We start from the raw sequence: 22,025 nt of genomic DNA, 5'->3' as shown, positions 1-22,025 counted from the left end.
TAGGGTAGATAAGTAATGTTAACGCAACTTTATGCGGAAAGATCACATATGGATGTATGTGTAACGTAACTTACGTTTTGAGAAAGCGCGCGAAATAATGTCAAACAAATATTTGAAAATAATTGAAACACTTGTATGCACTTGTATGCGTGCTATATTTCCGAAATTTCGTTCTTCGTGTCTCATTATCTCTACAAAGTTAAAAAGCGTAAAATTCCACTTTTATGAGTTTTTGGCGAAAAGTGGAATAAATGGATTAAATAAATTTTGATGCATGTCCCCTCCAGAAAATAAACATTACATGTATGTATGCCCCTCGAAAATCGTTTATTTCCTATGGACACATTTTGGGTCCGATCGGGATAGTTTATTACCTCCTTAGAGAGGTCATAGTTCATTACATACATCTTACATACATCATTGTAATTCTCAAACACTGAAATAAAAGCGGTTGTTGTTGCTTTCGTGTTGATGCTAAAAAAAGTTTCAGCAATTGTGGCTTGAATTTAATGCACAACAAGCAAGCACTTTCAATAAAAAATCAATTTTTAGAAACGCAGAATAAGGGAGGGACTTATCGAAGAAAAATAAGAAACTCGTACATCCTCAAAATATTGTCTCATTTAAAAGATTTTACAAAAAGAAAATCTATGAAAATAGCACTTCCCACTCAATTTCACACCCAAATCACATCCACCTTGAACTTAGTCAAATATGGTTTAACAAAGAAAATCATCGTAAAAGTCGTTCATCGGAACATGATTATAGTTTTTCAAACGTCAAATCGCCAACACAAAAATGTAGTGTTTTTTGTGAAAATGTCATAATTTCGGTGATTTCGGTGTGATTTAATTCAGATTTTGTGAGGAAATGTGCTTCTTGTGTTGTTTTTAACAGTTCACTTATCGGTTGACTTAAAATGTTCGTCGAAGCAACCAAAATTATGAAAAAAAATTTATGACCAATCATGTAAACAAACAACAATATTGTCGTTTGGTGGGACGTGAGTTGCAGAAGAGATGACCCAGTAGAAATAAAATGACGGCGGTAATCTTAAAAATTACGTTTTAGCGGAAACGTTTTGCTTTAAATGTGTATCCGTTTCCGGTAAAATAAATTAGTGCGAAAGCAACTACTTTTCATGAGCTTTATAATAACACCTTTAGTTAGGGGTGGGTCACATCCCTTATTGAATATGTCGGCCATATTTGTTTTAGAATTTGTTTCAATGTCGTCAACGAACACTAATGGCCAAACAATTCAAATTGCGAGTTTTTGACTTATTTTCTAGAACACTACATTCCTTACGTGATTAGGTCTCCTTCACTTCACTGCAAAATTTATTTTAATATCAACAGAATTAACAAAAGCAACACAAAACACAAAATTTGCATGTAACATCTTCGCAAAACACTATGATGTCACTAAATCAATTGTGTTATAGGTTTGTTCCAAGTAACTGTAAACACGAACTTTGACAACCCGAACAACGACAATTTCATCCACAGCAACGTCGCTTACGTGATATTTCATACAAATCGACCAACGTCGCCTACGCGATTTACACAGAGGTATTGTTGAGGTTATGGTTATATGGATGAAATTTGACAATTCATATGGCCTTGGAACAAACCTATTGTTACAATATTGTTTAAGCACGTTGTGACAACTGATTTTTGGGATCAATATTTTTAGAGAAGTGTGTTTGTGTGAGCCAATTTCGCCAGTGAGCTAGATTCGTGTATGTAACATTTCAATGCAAAAACAGATTGTTTTTTCACTTTTTTTGTGAGAAGGAAAAGTATTTGCCATGTAATGTTATTTTCCGGAGGGGCATGCATTAAAACTATATACATTGGGCGCTGCTTGGTAGTTCATTACATTCGGAATCAATTCGCGAACTCACGCGTGTGTTTTAAGCGCCTCGGTTTAAAACTGTTATTTTGAGTTGGGTAGATGCATACCTCGCCTTCGGCTCTACCCTTGTCAAAATAACAGTTTTCAAACCGAGGCGCTTAAACACACACTTGTGAGCTCCGCTCGTATCACAAATTGATCCCTCATGTAATGAACTACCTCCGCAGCACCCAATGTAAAATACTATTTTCTATATCTCACGAGTACTTAAACGCCCTGGGGATGATGCAAATCTAATTTTCCAAATTAGTTTACCAATTTTTTTAGGTTTATAGTCTAAATATTTCGCTAAAACTATTTTTTTTGTGGCTAAATGGATTTAATGGATTAAATGGTGCGTCACCCCTCGATTACAGGGTGATTTTTTTGCAAAAGTTATAAAGTTTCGTGGATTGCATGCTAACATAAATATTTTTAAGCTGGCGCAAAATTCATCAAAGTTTCGTTAATTTGTGTGAAACTTTGATTTTTTTCGTAACCAAAAACAATCAGGCCTGCCCTCAAAGACAGACATGTCATTTACCAATCCGGATCTACTCGGCCTAGCTCATTTACGAAGTTAGGCCGCAGAATTCAGTTGCGATTCGATTGAAACCAAAATTACGTAATCTAGAGTGTTTCCAAGCATTCAACTGCCTGCCCTCACATACAGACATGTCATACATCCAATCCGGATATTCTCGGCCAGATGAGCTCATTTACGAGCTTGAACCGTAGAATTCATTTGCGATTCGATTGAAACACTTAGCCGGCCCTAGCTCAGGAAGGACCGACTCAAATATGCCCATCATCTGGGGTCTAAAAATTGTCATTACCTATCAGGAAAAAAGACAAATGCTTTGCCCTTACTGTCTGCTTCGAATTCCACATATTACAAACGGATAAAATTACGGGGCTAAAAACACTTTCGTGACGTCAACTTTCACACAAATATCAATCCGTAATGAATGTGTTTAACTAAGATGCACTTGAACAAATAATGATATTCAATCTCCGTATCATTTTAACCGCTCAATGATGCAAGGCGCAACGATGCTCCAAATTTAACAAAAATTGTCTCCTTCTAGATCTAATGAAAAACCAGCAGTCAGCAATTTGTTAGTAATAAATGGTTTTAATTCAAATGTATCGCTACTTTTTTCTAATGAAAATGACGAATTTTTCGTTACACTTGTTTCTATATCGAATCTTGCAACTTTTTAGCCCCGTACGAAGTACTGAGGGCTTATAAGATTAATATGCCGTTTGTATAACATGTTGAATTGGAAGCTGACGGTAAGGGCAAAGCATCTGTCTGTCTGTCCGTCCGTCTGTGACCCCTATAACTTGAGTAGATCACAACCTTTTTTGAAAATTCTTTTTTTTTCCCGTTTGGTATTGTCATAAGGGTTTTTCGAAGATATCTCCGGAAATTTAAACACTGAAGTTGTTAATGACAATGAAAGTCTAGAACAGGTATGGTCGATCGGCGAATTCGACTTAAACGCACTCACATTTTATGTCAAAATAATATGAAAATGAGTGCGTTTAAGTACGAAAATCAAATTTAAGTAGGTATGGCCAGTCCATACAAGTCGGAGCACATACGGATTTGCATGGCGCCACCTCAAACGAACTCATTTCTAGTGGAAATTTGCACCAGAAATGAGTTCGTTTGAGGTGGCGCCATGCAAATCCGTATGTGCTCCGGCTAGAACAAATTTGAACGTTTGGCCATACCTATCTATTCACTTTCATTGCAGGTACAGGGCGGGAAGCAGTTTTTGCTTGTAGGTCGGCCAAATTTGAACGGATTTCGACTACTTTTGCTTTATTAGATAGGTATTGGACGTACCAATCAGGATTTAAATTTGGTTGACCGGAGCGTGAGTCCCTTGGAGTGAGCTCATATCCGGCTACTCGGCCGTACAGTGAACGAGGTGTTTTTTGCCAATATCTTCAGTATATTTTGACCGAATTTCATGAACTTTTTTTTTGTTTGAACGTATTGACGAATGCAAAGCGTTACTAATATTTCCGGTTTCCTAACAAAGTGGCTGCCGACGGCCATATTGGATTTTATTAAAAACAATATAAATCGGTAAAAATGAAGTGAAATTAATCCGTTTTCGCCAATTTTTGTAAAATCTGAGATGTACTTGCACACTAAATAGCGTGTTGTGGAAAAATTTCTAGAATTAGGTCCTTGAACTGAGTCCGCTACTCGTCCCTAAGTGTTTTTTGCACATAAATCGAGTAAATCTCAACCGATTTTGCTAGTTTTTGTTTCATACCCAATGGAAAGTTGGCAAAAAATTTTGGGTTTCTGAAATAATATCGTAAATTGTTGGTTTTATTTGAGAGTACTTCGTACGGGCTTTCGTAATTGCGCAATTTTAAAAATGAACAGTTTCAGTAAATTTGACCATGCCCAACTTGACTAGCATTTTGGTAACAGACGCATTAGAGGGTTGTAGACTTATTAGGGTTCCGAGCGTATTACGGCTACGGACGTATTATGTTTACAGACGAAATAGGATTACGGGTCGTACGGGGCTAAGTCGCAGCAAACGCTCCGACTGTTCTGATGCCTTGTTTTTATCAATTTTTAATGAACAATGATGTTCTATTTCAGTTGAGCTGCAAAATCTTCAGTTTGAGGTTGAGCAAAAAAAAGTGACGCTTTATTGCCTATACTGTGAATTTGTCGGAACCTACTATACATATAGATACGTAGTACTCGTGAGCTGATCTATTAACAAAAATATACGGTGAGTTTAGTGGTTTCAACTAGCTCTGAAAGTTCAGACATAAAGTTTGACGACAAAAGTTGTGTATTTTATGACAAAGCTAAATGATTTATAAAAAATTTAAAACAGATCGCATGTAGCTAATTTACGTACATAAATATAAATTATACTGTTTATAGAATGCAGACCGTATAGACTGTTTGTTAAAACTGGGAAATGTAAAACACCTCCTCCGAATTCTCTCACACTTTTTTGAAGTAGTTTTATCTAAAACAAGTAGCGAAACAGCATCAAATTTACATTCCAAAACCACATTCATCGATACTCTCCCCATGCATGTCTAGTGTCATTGGAAAGCTAAGACCAGTAGCAATAAGGGGGAATTATTGATTTTTAGGTGCTTTTCAGGTGCACAGAAGCCGTTAGGAGTTCTCCATAACTCAGTGTAGATGAATTCTAGACCCAACAAGAACCTATTTACCCCGAAAGTACATGCAATAACCTTTCTAATGACACCCCACACGACCTTATACCTTTCATGACCTAGGAGAAATTTCCACCTGTCTTCTACTGACTAACACCTATCGAGGCACACAAAAAAAATCCACAGGAAGACATGTCCGATTTCGGTGGGCTGTTTCACAAAAGAAACCGTCTTGAGCGCTTTATACTAAGTTCACTATATTTGCAACAAATAGCGACGTCTGGGTCCATAAGCTGTTTGAAGATGTTGTCTTGAGGCATGACGAGGAGCTGTTCCGTATCCTATGTAGTTGTCGTGGCTTCTTACGTAGCATTTCCTTACAGATACGCGAGCTCAATGTTGAAGAGTCCATCCAACTTACAATCTCATGATACATCACAGGCTATGTATTCACCCTGTTTCTCAACTCTGTGCTGCCTGAAAAACCATATAATTTTGCATTTTCCGGAGAAAATCGGTCCATCCTACGAGTACTATTTACAAGAAAATCGAATTCTATATCCCATTCGGATTCGTTGAATATTAACCAAACGAAAAATGGAAATTGTTTATTTTTCCTGTTGTTTTGAATACTTTCGTCAAAAAAGTCTCCGACAAAGAAAATCGTTGATGCGTTCCACCCAATAATGGAAGTTTTCTTTAGTTTGTTTCGGGCTCGCGAAGTAAACATAATTTCTCTTGTGAAACATTGATGCACGTAAATTGTTCAGTCAAATTTTATTTAATTTTTTTCTCCATTATCGATCGTTTAGTTGGATGCGATGTCCAAAAATTCAGTTATGCTTTGAAGATCGCGCTGTAACCACATTGCATTCAAACGAATCGTTTCAACCGATTGTGATACGGTTCTTTCGGTGCCGGCGAAACTGTTCTCTTTAAAGAACTGTTCCACTTCGTGTGCCTTTTCTTCGGATGTAAAGTTTTCGGTCAAAAATTTCACCAGACGTGCCAACAAAACACCACCCTAAAATGGCGATAGTGCAGGATAAGAGAGAGAGAGTGTGAGAGAGTGATTGGTTATTATGGCTTACGTAATAGCAAAACATACCCTAAATTGTGCCGCCAAATTCACTGAATTCTCCTTGAAATAATCCCAGCACATTTCACGTCCCTTCGGATTCATTGCCACGGATCCTATAACGAAAACTGTGTCTTGTGCATGCACTTCCGTCTGTAATCGCATGAAAACGGAAATTCAATTCTGACAGACGGTTTTGATGGAAAATTTCGCTTACCGAAACAGCAAAGTCAATCACACGCTTCAGAATCTCGACATTACGGAACGAGCCGAGAGCTCGCGAAATCCGATCCTTCTCTTCCTGTAAATCGTGCAGCCGATACAAACGTAACATTTCTTCATAAATTGCCGTATCACCGTTCCGCATGACAGCCATATAGCAAGTTGAACGAAGATCAGCGGCTAAAAGTTGTTCACCGCTTGCGTGTAGTTTGAAGCGCCTTCTTGCTTCGTCGATGGTCGCACGGCATCCACACGAAACGAGCCGATTTAAAACCAGGCTCCGCAACAGTGTATCTAAATGATTTTCGCCGGTTTTGCAGTCCCAACCCAATCGGTTGGCAATTGGTTCGTACAGTGCAATCACATATTTGTCGAACCGTTCGTCAACGGTTGTGTGCGACAGCAGTGTCTGTAATTTAATCATTGAATTCGTGATCGACGACCAAACCGTGTAGTTAGTCTCCGTTTGGTAAGCGTCGATCAGTTCAAGCACTTCACGTGTAGATGCACGACCAGCCTGCACCAGTGCAAATGAATCGTCGACCAAATCTAAACGATCTAACGGTGGCAACGACTGATTCCTTATGGCTGGCATTAGTAAATTGAGCATTTCCGGTGTGTAATGTGTCCGATAAAATCCAACTGTTCCCGGATTGATTTTCACCCAATCATTGTCGCCCACATCATCGACCTCGATGTCCACGGTCTTGATATCGAACATTTTCGCGACAGCAATTTCCCGTGGTGCCTTCGATGTTGAAACAGTAATTGGTACCATCCAAAAGTAGTCTTCGGCTGGTTCAACACCATCGGCTGTGAATTTACTTTGATTTAATGTTAAAATTCGTCGCTTAGCACCATCTTGCCTGGCCGATACTGTGATTACCGGATAGCCCATTTGTTTGGTCCACGTTGACATAACATTAGCAACCGGTTTGTTACTCGCCGCGCTCAATGCCTCCCACAAATCTTCAGTGCACGTGTTGCGATATTGATGACGTGTCAGGTAGATGTTCATTCCTTTGCGAAAATCATCGTCACCAATGTATTCATGCAACATTCGAATCACACTGGCACCTTTCGAATAGCTGATGACGTCGAAAATTTCATTTACTTCGGATGGATGCGCAACGGGAACTTCAATAGGATGGGAGTTCTTTAAACAGTCCAATGCAAGGGCTCGTGTATATACGTCAGCCACAAATTGCGTCCATATATCGTATTCCGGGAACAGTTCGTTGACACACAGGAATTCAACAAACGAGGCGTATCCCTCGTTCAACCATAAATGCGTCCACCATTCCATTGTCACTAAGGGCAGAATTTTTGTTTTATTAAGGCGATGACGAAAGGTGAATAAAACGGCGACTCATACCCAAATTCCCGAACCATTGATGGGCGATCTCATGACCAACAGTCAATGCAATCATTTGCTTCCGAATCGACGAAGTGTTCTCGGGATCAACCAGAACGGTGGTTTCTCGATAAGTAATCAGTCCTACGAAGAGTTTGTCACACTTTAATACATGGACTGCCGCAGCAACAGATAGAGACTCACCCCAATTTTCCATAGCGCCAAAAGCAAAGTCACCAATTGCGATAAGATCCAGTTTCGGCAGCGGATACGCAATGTTAAAGTATTCCTTGTAGTATGGCAATGCTTTCGTGGCCACTTCAAGGGCAAACAGACCTTGTCCTTTCTTTCCAACCGGTGTGTACACACGAACCAAAACGCCGTCGTTTGATTTCGTCTCGACATAATCATATTCGCCAACAACAACCACCACCAGATACGTCGACATGACTGGTGTTGTATCAAATCGAATTTCACGTAACGAATCGCCAACGCTTCGTTCAGCTACCGCTGGCATATTTGACAGTGCAACTCGATCGTTGGGAACGACAAGTGTTATGTCAAATGTTGCCTTGATCGCTGGTTCATCCCAGCATGGGAAACATCGTCGTGCATCTGTAGCCGCACTGCAATAAAACAACAACCGACACAAATGAATATTTTGAAATGTCGTTTGAATTGAATGACTTACAATTGCGTGACACCAGCGTAACGTTCTTCACCGCTTTGTGCGTGATATTTACTCCGATAGAAACCCTTCATTTTGTCATTCAAACAGCCGTTAAACAAAATATCGAGAACCCCTTCTGAACCAGTGGATAGGCTTTTAGGAAATTTCAGGGTAACCGTTTCTTGTTCCGAACAGAATGCGATGCCGGACGATTCAAGTGATTCATCCGTTCCATCTAATCGTGCTGACGCATCTTTGATCGCCAAATCAACGGCATTTAAAACAATGGTGTCCGTTTCTTCTCGGATCTAGAATTATTGTTGAACGACGTTATTTATGAGCGAGAGAGAGCTCTGAATCACTCTTGATATTTGATCTGATTTGCATTTGATACTGATTCTATTTGGGATTGTAACCAACCTTAAACTGAACCGATATCTTTCCATCGAATGTGAATGAAGTCAAACACGGTGTCAGTTCCAAATTATAGTGTTTTGGTACGACATTTGTCGGCAGCCGTTTGAATTCGGGTTTCATTTCTTCGATTTCACCTTTTTAATCAATTTGATTGACGACAAATCGATTTTAATTTGATCAAAAATGATACTCTTGAATGTCCGAAATCGGTTTATTAGGGGTAACCGGAAAGAAAATGATTGTTTTCAAACACTTTATTCAAAACGTATACTGTCAAAATTGTTGACGTCTCCATATGATTTTATCAGAAAAAGAAGAATATCAGTCATGCCATAATACTGAGCCATATACACGCTCGTGTTTCGATTTCAAATGAACCGCGACAGTGTGATTGGTGAGCTCAACGGGCGTGAATATAATGTTTTCGTCCCGAAGACCGACTCAAAATTTCTTGTAATTACACGAGTTCGTTGCCCCACAAGACTGTTTTGGACTCAGGATACTTTGGTATAGGGCAGTAGAGAACTGCACATCATCAGTTGTTCCGTAGTATCCCTTCACAAGACAGAAGACATGGTTGAAGGCACTATTTAGTTCCGATGTAAGAGAAGTTTTGAGAAACTTTTTTTCTCGAATTGACCTGAAGTAGATTGCATCCATACAGTTCTGACTAACTGGGATTGCAAGGGAAGAATCACTCGCAAGAACTCTTAGTAACTTAACCGTACAGGGATGGGATCGAGGGAAGGTTCAACAACAACTTGAGCTTTCAAAGGCTAAAATGTTTCTCGTCGTTCCGCAATGTTACGTGGGATTGCAATTTGATGATGACATTGGAAACCAAGTGGTAAGATCGACCATAGAGGTAGACTACCTAGAGGAATTATGACTCGAAATTCATTGAAAAATTATATCACACACACCAATAAAACGAAAACGTCAACCTTAGTATTCTTTTGACATTTTGAGTACCTTTACTTTTGACATTAAGAGTTCCTCTTACTGTCTGTACACGAAGCTGTCACACACACATTTAAATATATGATTTTTCATTTTAATTTGTCAGTTTGTTCTATTGAGAGGGCCCTTGAGATCGACTGTAGTATCCAACTAGAGATGTGCGGGCCGAGGTTTTTTTGAAACCCGTTCTGCCCGAAGCCCGGCCCGAAATTCACTTTGAAAGCCCGATCCAAACTGGCCCGACCAATTTGTGGCCCAACCCGATCCGAGCCCGGCCGGATCGGACTGGGCTTTTTCCGGGCCGTCCGAAAAAGCCCGAAAATTTTCAATTGTTTGAAAAAGTCCTTGAAAAAGCAGACGTATATCAAATATACCATCGTCGCACTTTCAAGTAGCATTAGACGTTAGTCGGATATGTTTTGATTACATTCTACAAGTTCAAATGAGTTCAACTGAATGTTAACGAAACGTACGAAAAATTTCAAAGAAGTTGCAAAGAATCATAAAGCTTAGTGACATATTTCTGGCCAAGACATTCTTTAAATGTAGAACAGAACCAGATCTACATTTTTCTCCATTTGGGCAAAAATTAGCCATCATGGCTTCATGGTAAAAAATCGATTTAAAGAATGTTTTGGCCAGAAATATGTCACTAAGATTATATAATATGATTCTTTGTGAAAAGAAAAATTCTGCGGGTACGTTGCATTTTTCTTTTCACAAATTTACAATGTTCGCAATGGTATAGAAAAAATAATACAAATTATGACAAATATCATATCAAACTGTATATTCTAATAAGAACAAGAAGGAGTATTGTCAGTATTGTGTTATATGTCTGTTCCAAGGAAACATGAAGTGGCAGATTTCATCCACAGGACATAACAACCTGAACAATTTTTTTATGTCAAATGAGCCACCTAAATGAGCGCGAAGCGGCTTTAATTTGCAAAATTTGTTAAATCCGTCACAATTTTCGACAAAAAAAATTGAGGTTGGATGAAATCGTCGTCGTTTTTGTAGTCAAGTTCGTGTTTGATAGTCGATGATGGTATATGCATGCATATGATAGTTATTTCACGAACAGAATATTTCCATTTTCAAAGCGCGTCCGGCCCGAGTCCGGTCGGGCCGGATAAAAACTCAAACAGCCCGACATTTTCGAGCGGTCCGCACATCTCTAGTATCCAACCTATCCATTAAGTAAATGTTGTGGTCAAACTCAAACAACAATAGCTTTATTGACATTGAATCGACAAACTAAAATGTCCTTTTCGATCACGAATAGACAGTACTCGTTGTTTTGGCTATTCGCACGCGAGTGCGAATAGTCACATCCACTGTGAAATAACTATTCGCACGCGCGTGTAAATAACATCAGCCGAATGACGTCACTGTTTGAGTACTTTCTTTTCGATTTCAGTTTGCGCATCACTAACGAATATACTTCACCGCTGGAATTCAAAATCATCGAAGTCATCATGAATTTGCACGGCTTATTCGACAAATTTTATTATTTATTCCTTGGCTTTGTAGCCCATCTGATTTCCATTGGGGCATATCTGATCGTCGTTGCATCGCGATTTATAGTAAACTTTCTATTGGACAAAAATGAGTACCGAATGATGGAACCGGGATCTGAGACAATCATGGCTGAAGACACAAAAGGGTCGAATGTTCTGTACGTTTTGAAATGCACGGGAACTCCAAATGTTGATAAAATTGTGGATAAACTTTACCGATTCGTAAACTATGAAACAACGTTAGTGTCAGGTGGTCGTGTTGACACACCGTACCGACCGTTTGAGAAACTTGGCTACCGCATCGTTAAAAAGCTTGGGACCTTCTGTTGGAATGTCAATCACAACTTTCGAGCAGAAGACCATTTGGTGATTGATAAGGTGAACAGGAGTTTGGATGTCGAGATTCATGAGAGATGCGAGGTGTTGACAGACACAATTTATGCAAATCACAAGCCTCAGTGGGAAATGCATATTTTGGACCGCGATGAATCGAAGGAATATGCTATCGTTTGGAGCGTTCATCATTCTTATACTGACGGAACCAGTTTCACACAAGCGATCCGATACGCTTTTGCTGATGATCTGTTTCCGATTAAGATAGATGCATTAGAGTGGAACAGAAAGGAACCGAGTTTCTGCAGCAAAATTACAACTGTGATTGAAACACTTCTGCTCTGTAGTATTGGTTCTGGATGGTTTGCTAGCGTTTACGGTCAGTGTCTTGGTCAGGCACATGTGAGAGAGGTAAGGCAAAAATATTTGTGATCCTGAATAATCATAACGAAATGAACCTTCACCTTTTCTAGAACGACCTGACGGAAATGCGAGGAAGGAGTCATTGTCGCGCTGTGACACTTAATTTGACTGAACTGAAGACCATACAACGAAAACTAAGTAAAGAGAATCCGGTCCGCCTAGTATCAGTACTATTCGCATTTGTATCAGCAGCATTTGAACGAGCTATCAGTTCATCGAAATTGGAAAAACCATCCACAATATTGGCAGGCACGGTTGAAGCAGACTATCCGTATAAGAGTTTAGAACTTTGCGTTAACGTATACACGCTATGGTTCGACTTACCATTGAATGTCAAACCTCTTCAAGAGAGACTTCAGCTAATTGATACACGTATAAGGCATGCCACGACTCGTTTGGGAATGCGTCTTTTGAAGATTGCCACTAATCTCGTGGGAGCAGTCATTTCTCTCATTCCACAACTGTTTGAACTGTCAGGATCACTTACTGAATCCACATACATTTCGAATATGGTTGGCCCTCAGAACTATTTCACGATTTTTGGCGGTGATTTAGTCACTGCAATGTATGTGTTCAGTCCAATTGTTATCGAAGAAGTGGTCGCTATCGACTCATACACTTATGGTGAGGAAGTAACGTTAGGTTTGGTGATGCCAGATCGAGTAATAAGAAAATTGCCCGGATTTCTGGACGATTTCGTCGCAGGGATCGAGGATGAAATGGCCAGATACATTGAGTTACACAAAACAAAGTGAATCGCTCATCACAATGGGAGCATAGAGTGAATAAATATAGAGGAGCGAGCCCTCTTTTGAATACACCAAACGATCGTTTTTTATAATATTGTAATAGTACACACAGGAAATCTTACCGAATCTTTTGAAAGATGCTGAAGCACCCAACGCTGTGATTTCTTCTACTCAGCAATCGAAAAAGAAACTAAACTCTTAGGGTTTTGGAAACTCAATAGAACGATTTTATCGAATAAATCGAATAAAACGAGCCATCAGAACAGTCGGAGCGTTTGCTGCGACTGAGCCCCGTACAAACCCGTATATCTATTTCGTACGTGACCCTAGTGCGTCTGTCTCCCTACTTTGACCGTAAGCCTATTGCGCCGGTTAATGTAGTTAAAGTAAAATTATTATGTAATGTGTACATCTTACAAATTGCGCATAGCGCAATTACGAAGCCCCGTACGACGTTCCTTTCAAATGAAACAAAAATTTCAAAAATTTTAATTTATTGAGTATAAATACACATAGTCCGAGGACCCAAATTTAATTTTTTTTCAACAACATTCTATTCGGCCTTTGATTACCTTCCAAATGAAACAAAAATTACGAAAAACGAATGAAATTTACTCGAGTTCTATGTAAAATACACATAGGGCCCTAGTAGCATTTCACTTCTAAGGCCCTAACTCATGGTCCACGCACCCGATTTTAAAAAACTTTTTAGCCCCGTACGAAGTACGAAGGGGCTTATAGGATTACGATGCCGTGTGTAATTGATGGAATTCGAAGCAGACGGTAAGGGCAAAGTGTTTGCCTATGTTCATAGATGACGAATCCGCAATAAAAATTTGGGCCGTCTGTCCGTCTGTCCGTTTGTCCGTCTGTCTGTCACGTCGATATCTTGAGTAAATCAAATCCGATTTCAAAAATTTTTTAGATAGTCAAAATAGTGAGGCTAAGTTCGAAGATGGGCATATTCGGGTCGGCCCTTCGTGAGTTAGGGCCACCTACGTGATTTAAGGTCTTTTGGTGATATTTATGGCAAAATAAACGATGGAAATGTAAATGACACGGCATTGTCAATACCAATCCAGGAAAAAAAAGTTTTTTTTAAATCGGGTGAGTGGACCGTGAGTTAGGGCCTTAGAAGTGAAAAGCTACTAGGGCCCTATGTGTATTTTACATAGAACTCAAGTAAATTTCATTCGTTTTTCGTAATTTTTGTGTCATTTAGAAGGTAATCAAAAGCCGAATAGAATGTTGTTGAAAAAAAAATTAAATTTGGGTCCTTGGACTAAGGCCGCTACTAGGGCCCTATGTGTATTTTACATATAACTCGAGCAAATTTCATCCGTTTTTCGTAATTTTTGTTTCATTTGGAAGGTAATCAAAGGCCGAATAGAATGTTGTTGAAAAAAAATTAAATTTGGGTCCTCGGACTTAGGCCGCTACTAGGGCCCTATGTGTATTTTACATATAACTCGAGCAAATTTCATCCGTTTTCCGTATTTTTTGTTTCATTTGGAAGGTAATCAAAGGCCGAATAGAATGTAGTTGAAAAAAAAAATTAAATTTGGATCCTCGGACTGAGGCCGATACTAGGCCCTATGTGTATTTATACTCAATACTCGTACGGGGCTTCGTAATTGCGCTATGCGCAATTTGTAAGATGTACACATTTCATAATAATTTGACTTCAACTAGGGTGACAGACGCACTAGGGTCACGTGCGCAATAGATGTACGGGTTCGTACGGGGCTCTTTCGCAGCAAACGCTCCGACTGTTCTGACGGCTCGTTTATTAATATCTCGAGTAAACTTTGACCGAATTTCATGATTTTTTTTTTGTTTGAAAGGTACTAACGAATGTAAAGCAGTCGTACTACCTATTTTCCACTTCCTAACAAAATGGCCGTCGACCGCCATTTTGGATTTTTGTTAAATCAATATAAATCGGTGAAAATGATACTTACAAAGTCACTGATCAGTGGGAAGTGAGTGGTTACGTATGTGGGGTGTTTCAATGATCCCAAATATGGATATCTATATATAAATATATCTAGCTATATTGAGCTATATAACGGTATAGATAGTTATTTTGAGCTATATACTAGCATATTTATCAGTAAATTGTTTATTTATAGGTAAATATAGGTTAATATAGAGCTGAGGAAATTTTAGGTCAATTTGAAATTTGTGTTACGTTTGAAAGGAACATCGTACGGGGCTTCGTAATTGCGCTATGCGCAATTTTTAAGACGTACAAATTTCATAAGAATTTTACTTTACCGACGTTTACGGGCGCAGTAGACTTACGGTAAGAGTGGGGCGACGGACGAACTAGGGTCACGTGCGCAATAGATGTACGGGTTCGTACGGGGCTCAGTCGCAGCAAACGCTCCGACAGTTCTGACGGCTCGTTTTTACATCAAAGTGAAGATTGTGGGTCTGGGTGGGTACCAATTTATAGTTTTGTATTACATGCCGACGTACTCACTCATGTATTCTAATGGTCCGTTGCTACAGCTGAACGTTAAAAAAATCGATTGCCCAGACCTGAACTTTCCAATACACATATTGATACAGCAGTAAAGGCATCCAAAGTTACATCTCCAATTAGATTGGCAGGTTCCGATAAGTGGAGGAAAAAGCAATTCCAATTCAGCGGTACTGAAAGATTAGCACTCATTACCTCCAGAAATGTGACAACCTATGACCTGAGGAGTGTCACAGCTTCTTCGCATCACACATTTCAAGAAAATTTTCGCGGGGAAAACCAACTTACCAAAATGAAATTAAAATAAGTGGTACCCAAAGACATTACCAAAATGATACCATCATATTTTCTAAAGGTAATTAACAGGCATAGATGCTTAGCTAAAATTGTAGCCTACATTTGCATGTATTTAATTTTCGATGACATCTTTTCATCAGAATCCTTTTCGAAAAATGTACGACCGCAATAACGACCACGAATGCTTTAAATAAAAATTTTGATTGGAGTCTTTTGACCGGCTCTGACAAACGCTAGCAGTTTAAGAGGAATCTACAGATAGCTAAATTTTTGCCTACATTTCGGGGCAAAATTATTATTATTTTGATGATAATTTTGGACCTGCATTCTTTTTGGAAAAAGTACGACCATCTTTGGTGTTAAAATGTGTTAACTTTCAGTAAAAATTTTAATGTTTGTGATGATGTAACCTCAGTCCGAGAAAACTCACGAAAATTTAGACATGTCTCGGAGTTACATAACCACAAACATTTACATTTTTGCAGAAAACTAACACATTTTAACTCCAAACGTCGGTGGCACTTTTTCGAAAAAGGATTCGAGTCCAAAATTATCATCAAAATAATAATAATTTTGCCCCGAAATGTAGACAACAATTTAGCCATGTGTAGAATCGTCTTAACGAAATTTTCATAAACTGCTCAGTTTTCTCAGGGCTGGTATAGCTGCTATAGCCAAAACTAATTTTCATTCAAAGCTACCACATTCGGGGTCACTATTACATTTTTGAAAAAGGATTCTGTTGGAAAGATAACGTCAAAAGTAAACTAAAATCCAGTATTTAAAAAAAACGCCCAAATGTATGCTTTTCAGCCAAGAGTAAATGATGCTCAGCTGAAAAGCCTACATTTGTGCGTTTTCCATTGAATTTTTAATAGCTTTTTACAAAAATTGTTTTTGAAAAATATGAAACCATAAACGACCGGGAATATGTTAGTTTTAAACCAAAAATAGATTTGTTGGCTGCAGTTTGACCAGCTCTTGAGAAAAGCCAACAGTTGGTAAAGCTCGGAACAGATCAGATCAATCTGAATTATTTTCAAATTGACCTGAAACTTTTCAGATCAGATTTGATCTGAAACTGAAAATCAATAATCTGAAAGTAAGTAGGCTCTGCAAGTGAACGGCACGAAAAATTCTTGCTCCATCAAAATATTATAAAACAAGGCATCAGAACAGTCGGAGCGTTTGCTGCGACTTAGCCCTGTACGATCCGTAATCCTATTTCGTCCGTAACCATAATACGTCCGTAGCCGTAATACGCCCGGAACCCTAATACGTCTACAACCCTCTAATGCGTCTGTTACCAAAATGCAAGTCAAGTTGGGCATGGTCAAATTTACTGAAAGTGTTCATTTTTAAAATTGCGCATAGCGCAATTACGAAAGCCCGTACGAAGTACCTCTCAAATAAAACCAACAATTTACGACATTATTTTATAAACCCAAATTTTTTTGCCAACTTTCCATTGGGTATTCAATTACCTCTCAAATAAAACAAAAACTAGCAAAATCGGTTGAGATTTACTCGATTTATGTGCAAAAAGCACTTAGGGCCGAGTAGCGGCCTTAGTCCAAGGGCGCAAATTTGAAACTTTTTTTGCCATCATTCTATTCGGCATTCAATTATCTCTCAAATGAAACAAAAACTAGCAAAATCGGATGAGATTTACTCGATTTATGTGCAAAAAAACACTTAGGGCCGAGTAGCGGCCTTAGTCCAAGGGCCCAAATTTGAAAAAATTTTCGCCACGTTCTTTTCGGTATTCAATTACCTTCCATAAAAAACTAAATCTAGCAAAATCGGATGAGATTTACTCGATTTATGTGCAAAAAACACTTAGGGCCGAGTAGCGGCCTTAGTCCAAGGGCCCAAATTTGAAACTTTTTTCGCCACGTTCTTTTCGGTATTCAATTACCTTCCATAAAAAACTAAATCTGGCAAAATCGGATGAGATTTACTCGATTTATGTGGAAAAAACACTTAGGGCCGAGTAACGACCTTTGAGCCCTCCCAACAAGCTCGCGTTGCATCCTACACAAAAACAATGTTCAGCAACTTTGTTCTACTCGTCAATACCTTTCATTTGATATATCACAAGCAGCTATTACGTCCGTATTTCGGTAGATATCGTCGAAAGACTGAAAAACACCTATAGGGCCCTAGCTCTGGAAGGGCCGACCCTACCATGCCCATTTTCGAACTTGACCTTACTTTTGTCGATACCAATCGGGGAAAAAAAGAATTTTGAAAAAAGGTTGTGATTTGCTCAAGCTAGAGGGGTCACGGACGGACGGACGGACGGACGGACGGACGGACGGACATTTTTTTTATTGCGGATTCGTCATCTATGAACATAACCAAAAGCTTTGCCCTTACTGTCTGCTTCCAATTCGACGTGTTACAAACGGCATATTAATCTTATAAGCCCCCAGTACTTCGTACGGGGCTAAAAATTGAATTTATTGATGGAAATTGAGCCTTAATTGTTTGAATTTACAAATACAAAGCAACATTATGGGACAGGCGTCTGGTGGAATGTCTGACAATCCGGATCATGTTTGTTTCTGCCCAGTTAAAGAAAATGACAAGAATGCGCAAAACATAGACACGAAAAATTGGACATTATGCAAGGGATGTAACAAGTATTTTCATCAATTATGTACTTTAATGCGTGAAGAAAAAAATAACAAGGAGAGTTGGTATTGCATAGACTGCGAGTGTCAGGAGTTGTCTGGTTTGTGTTTGACTGAGGATGGGAATGGTAAATCAGGCCGACGACGTATTGGTAGGAAGTGTAAAGAGAGGCCTAAAGATAGTACCGGGGTATACTTAGAAGAGGATGATGTAGATAGAGTATCATGTGATGTGTGTGGATTTTTGGCTAAAAATAGTCGTGGTCTGAGCATTCACATGAGGGTGCATAAGCGTGTTAGTGTTGAGGATGTGGTTTGCTCTGTCCCTGTAGATAGTGAAAGTGGTTGTGCAGACTCTTCTGTGAAACCTGATATTTCGACGGTTTTGCAAGAGTTTGGATTGCTGCTTAATCAGTGTAGGTTATCGGTTCCTTTGACGCGTGTGATACAAAAGTCTGTTAGAACTGTTGTATGTCAGGAACTAACTAAGGTGATTCAGGATTTAGTGATGAAGAATGACGTTGATTCTTGGATGAGGTTGATTGCGTTTCCGTTTATTGTTCTGGGTAGTAAGTCTAAGGGAACTGATGGGGTTAATGTGATTAGGTCTAATCTGAAGGTTTTCAAAGATTGTGTCAATGTTAATGATACGTTGAATAATGTTTTGGAAACTAAAGGGAATTCCTTTAGGATCAAGGAATCTGTGGATAAAGATAGTGTTGTTGTTAAGGCGGCTACTAGAAAAGTTAGCGAGGGAGATATTAGTGGTGCGATTAGAGTTTTATGCTCTAACGAGTCTGTGGCTCCTCAGACGATTGAGACGGCAGTGAAGTTACGGGCTAAGCACCCTGAGTCATCTGCTTAAAGCTGTTTCTTCTTTGGTGGATGTGATTAGGTCGGGTAAGGTAGAAAAAGATGTTGCGAAAAATTTTTTTGGTGCTTCTTTGACTGCCCTCAATAAGGGAGAAGCAGATGTAAGACCAATAGCGGTTGGTCTTGTTTGGAGGCGTATGGCGGGAAAGATATCGAATTTTAAGGTTAGGGAATCTTTGGTTGAGAAGCTGAAACCAATTCAGTTTGGTTACGGTATTCAGGGAGGAGCGGAGGCTTTAGTTCATTCAGTGCGTAAGTTTTGTAAAGCTGATCATGATAGGCCGATGGCTCTTGTTAAGCTTGATTTTGAGAATGCGTTCAATATGCTGTTTAGGAAGTTTATGTTAGGTGAAGTGCGGGATGTTTGCCCTGAGCTGTTTCCTTTGCTGCAACAAGCGTATAGGCTCGTGTCGAATCTGTACTTTGTTGGTGATCCTCTATTGTCTCAGAGAGGATTTCAGCAGGGAGATCCGTTAGGTCCGCCAGGTTTTTGTATAGGTATCATGAAGATGACGCATGCTCTTTTGTCTCGGTTTAATGGTTGGTATTTGGATGACGGTACTATAGGTGATGAGTTGTCTGTAGTGTTAGATGATATTCAGAAAGTTTTGTCTTTTTGTGAGGTGTCAGGTTTGCGGCTTAATGCTAAGAAGTGCGAGGTTTTCTTTATCAATGCGACTGATGATGAAGAAGCTCGTATGTATGCTGAGATATCAGCTTTGTTGCCGGGTATTAAGAAGGTGGATGAGTCTACCCTTGAGTTGTTAGGCTCGCCGGTGTTTGATTGAAGTTGATGGACGTACATCCTGCTTTGTGTGTTTTTAGGAAATCTTTGAGCAGTTGTAGGTTCAGTTATTTGATGCGCGCTTCTAGAGCTTACTTGCTTCCGGATAAGCTGAGGTCTGTTGACGAAGTTTTTAGGTCAGCTTTGGAGTCGATTACTAATAATAGGGTAGAAGGCCTTTCTTGGGATCAAGCGTCGCTTCCATTGTCTTTCGGAGGTACGGGTATTAGAAAAGTTGTGGATTTAGCAATACCGGCCTACTTGTCGTCAGTCTTTTCTTCATCAGATTTGTGTGACGTGATTCTTCAAAGATTTGATTTACGAGTAATTGATGAACAGATTGTACAATTAATTAATGAAATTCCTCAAGAATTTGTTCCAGAAAACGATACTCTTAAAAAGGAACAAAAGAATTGGGACATCCCGAAGATCAAAAATCAATTTAATGAATTGTTTGAAAATGGTGACCTGAAAACTCGTGCCAGACTACTTGCATCATCGACTAAAGAATCTTCAAAGTGGTTGCAAGCACGACAGAGTAAAGTTAACCAGGCAGGAGCGCTGATTTGACAAGGGACCTGAATAATCTAGTAGTCCAATATTTTTTGCGAACAAAATTTTTCAATTTATGTCAGTGTTCATTTGAGTTCATTTTCATACAATGCATTAGGTCCCTTATTTGACGTTTCGAAAATGAACCGCTCCTGCCTGGTTTATTTTACTCTGCCGTGGTTGCAAGTGCATCGAGTCAATTAGGATTACTACTGGATAACAATTCTGCTAGAATTGCTGTTGGTCTTCGATTAGGCACTCAAATATGTGAGGAACATAAATGTCTTTGCGGTAAAACAGTCGAAAAAGATGGATTGCATGGTTATCTTTTGTGAAATGCGCAGAAGGAAAATACGTTAGACATGATATTATGAATAACATATTCGCTTATATGCTTTCTCTAGTGCAGGTGTTCCAAATATAGTACAGCCTCCAGGTATTTCAAGATGACGGTAAAAGACCTGACGGTATTACTTTCATACCATGGAGTCATGGGAGATCACTCTTGTGGGATGTTACCGTCCGGGATACCATGGCTGCATCATATATTAATGATTCATCAAAGAAAGCACGGTCCATTGCTGAAAAAGCAGAGAGACATAAGCATAACCATTACGTTTCTTTGAAACAAAACTATTTGCTAACCCCACTTGCTTTCGAGACTTTAGGTTGCATGGGTCCGGAAACGAAGAAATTTATTGATAAGTTGGGCTCTTTAATGAAAAAGGCAACGGGTGAGGTAAAATCAAAAGAATACCTTCTGCAAAGAATTTCCATCGCAATTCAACGTGGTAACGCTGCTTGTATTTTGGGAACATTAGGGAAGAAGAAGATCGATGATATTTATTTACTGTAGTTTTTAATTTTTGAGAAAAGATCGATGTTTTACCGGCTGCGCCATAATTGTGAGCAGTCTTTTTTGTCGCATTTAAAATAAAATATATATCTCTTGCATTTAACATAATCTGAAAATTTCAGATTCAGATCAGGTTACTATTGAGTTCAATCTGATCTGAATCTGAAAATTTCAGGTAGCCCAATTTCAGATTCAGTTCAGGTAAAAACGGATCTGATATGATTATCTGAAATATTTGAATGAAAATTTCAGATAATCTGAATCTGAAACTGATCTGAATATTTCAGATTAGAAAATTTGTCATTTTTCAGATTCAGATCAGGTAAAAGTTGGTTCCGAACATTAACAGTTGGCCAAAAGAGTCAAAACATGTTATATGTAATACATGCAGAAACAGGAACGCAAAATATTTTCTCGTTTCCTCTTTCTTAGTAGCAACCAATCCTAATTATGCGGTTATACGAGCACTGGTTCATATTTGTATTCTTTGTCGGCAAATATTCCGCTTCCACTTTACAATCGACAACAAACAACAAACTAAATTTTCAACCAAGTTCTAAACAATAAATTGATGACCCCATCCACTGCATCTGTGTGTACGAAAATTGTCAGACGCGTTACACTTTCAAGACTAATCAAAATTAATTAATTTAATAGAACTCTTCAATGTAACAAATTATGTTTTGCATGCACTGATATGCTGGTGTATGGAAATCATCATCATCATCATCATCAAAAACTTT

The 22,025-nt window shown here is 38.9% G+C and overlaps 2 protein-coding genes and 1 long non-coding RNA gene across 3 annotated transcripts; 2 read left to right on the top strand and 1 right to left on the bottom strand.

Moving 5' to 3' along the window:
- Positions 1–687: 687 nt before the first annotated feature.
- Positions 688–20,434, top strand: LOC119078275. The gene is made up of 3 exons (XR_005087970.1): positions 688–1,197; positions 14,783–14,785; positions 20,404–20,434. It is a non-coding gene; the product is annotated as an uncharacterized LOC119078275 (long non-coding RNA).
- Positions 5,831–9,063, bottom strand: LOC119078235 (puromycin-sensitive aminopeptidase-like). The gene is made up of 7 exons (XM_037185693.1): positions 8,815–9,063; positions 8,416–8,702; positions 7,929–8,350; positions 7,746–7,868; positions 6,366–7,681; positions 6,179–6,301; positions 5,831–6,094 (listed from the first exon to the last, which is right to left on the bottom strand). Exons 1-7 carry the CDS (start codon positions 8,929–8,931, stop codon positions 5,879–5,881), a joined length of 2,604 nt encoding a protein of 867 aa, XP_037041588.1. The 5' UTR covers positions 8,932–9,063; the 3' UTR covers positions 5,831–5,878.
- On the top strand, positions 11,204–12,868 carry LOC119078249. Its single transcript, XM_037185727.1, has 2 exons — positions 11,204–12,038; positions 12,101–12,868. Exons 1-2 carry the CDS (start codon positions 11,253–11,255, stop codon positions 12,803–12,805), a joined length of 1,491 nt encoding a protein of 496 aa, XP_037041622.1. The 5' UTR covers positions 11,204–11,252; the 3' UTR covers positions 12,806–12,868.
- Positions 20,435–22,025: the final 1,591 nt, after the last annotated feature.

Source organism: Bradysia coprophila, unplaced genomic scaffold (assembly GCF_014529535.1).
Source record: "Bradysia coprophila strain Holo2 unplaced genomic scaffold, BU_Bcop_v1 contig_248, whole genome shotgun sequence".
Lineage (NCBI taxonomy): Eukaryota > Metazoa > Arthropoda > Insecta > Diptera > Sciaridae > Bradysia > Bradysia coprophila.
This window is presented reverse-complemented; position numbering and strand designations above follow the sequence as displayed.

Bases quoted from the DNA above. Each gene is read 5' to 3' on its own strand.
- LOC119078235 (XM_037185693.1), bottom strand. From the start codon at position 8,931: ATGAAACCCGAATTCAAACGGCTGCCGACAAATGTCGTACCAAAACAC. The intron at 8,351-8,415 runs GTAAGTCATTCA...GTTTTATTGCAG, and splicing joins TACGCTGGTGTCACGCAATT to TGCGGCTACAGATGCACGAC. The intron at 7,869-7,928 runs GTGAGTCTCTAT...AACTCTTCGTAG, and splicing joins TGGCGCTATGGAAAATTGGG to GACTGATTACTTATCGAGAA.
- LOC119078249 (XM_037185727.1), top strand. From the start codon at position 11,253: ATGAATTTGCACGGCTTATTCGACAAATTTTATTATTTATTCCTTGGC. The intron at 12,039-12,100 runs GTAAGGCAAAAA...CACCTTTTCTAG, and splicing joins GTCAGGCACATGTGAGAGAG to AACGACCTGACGGAAATGCG.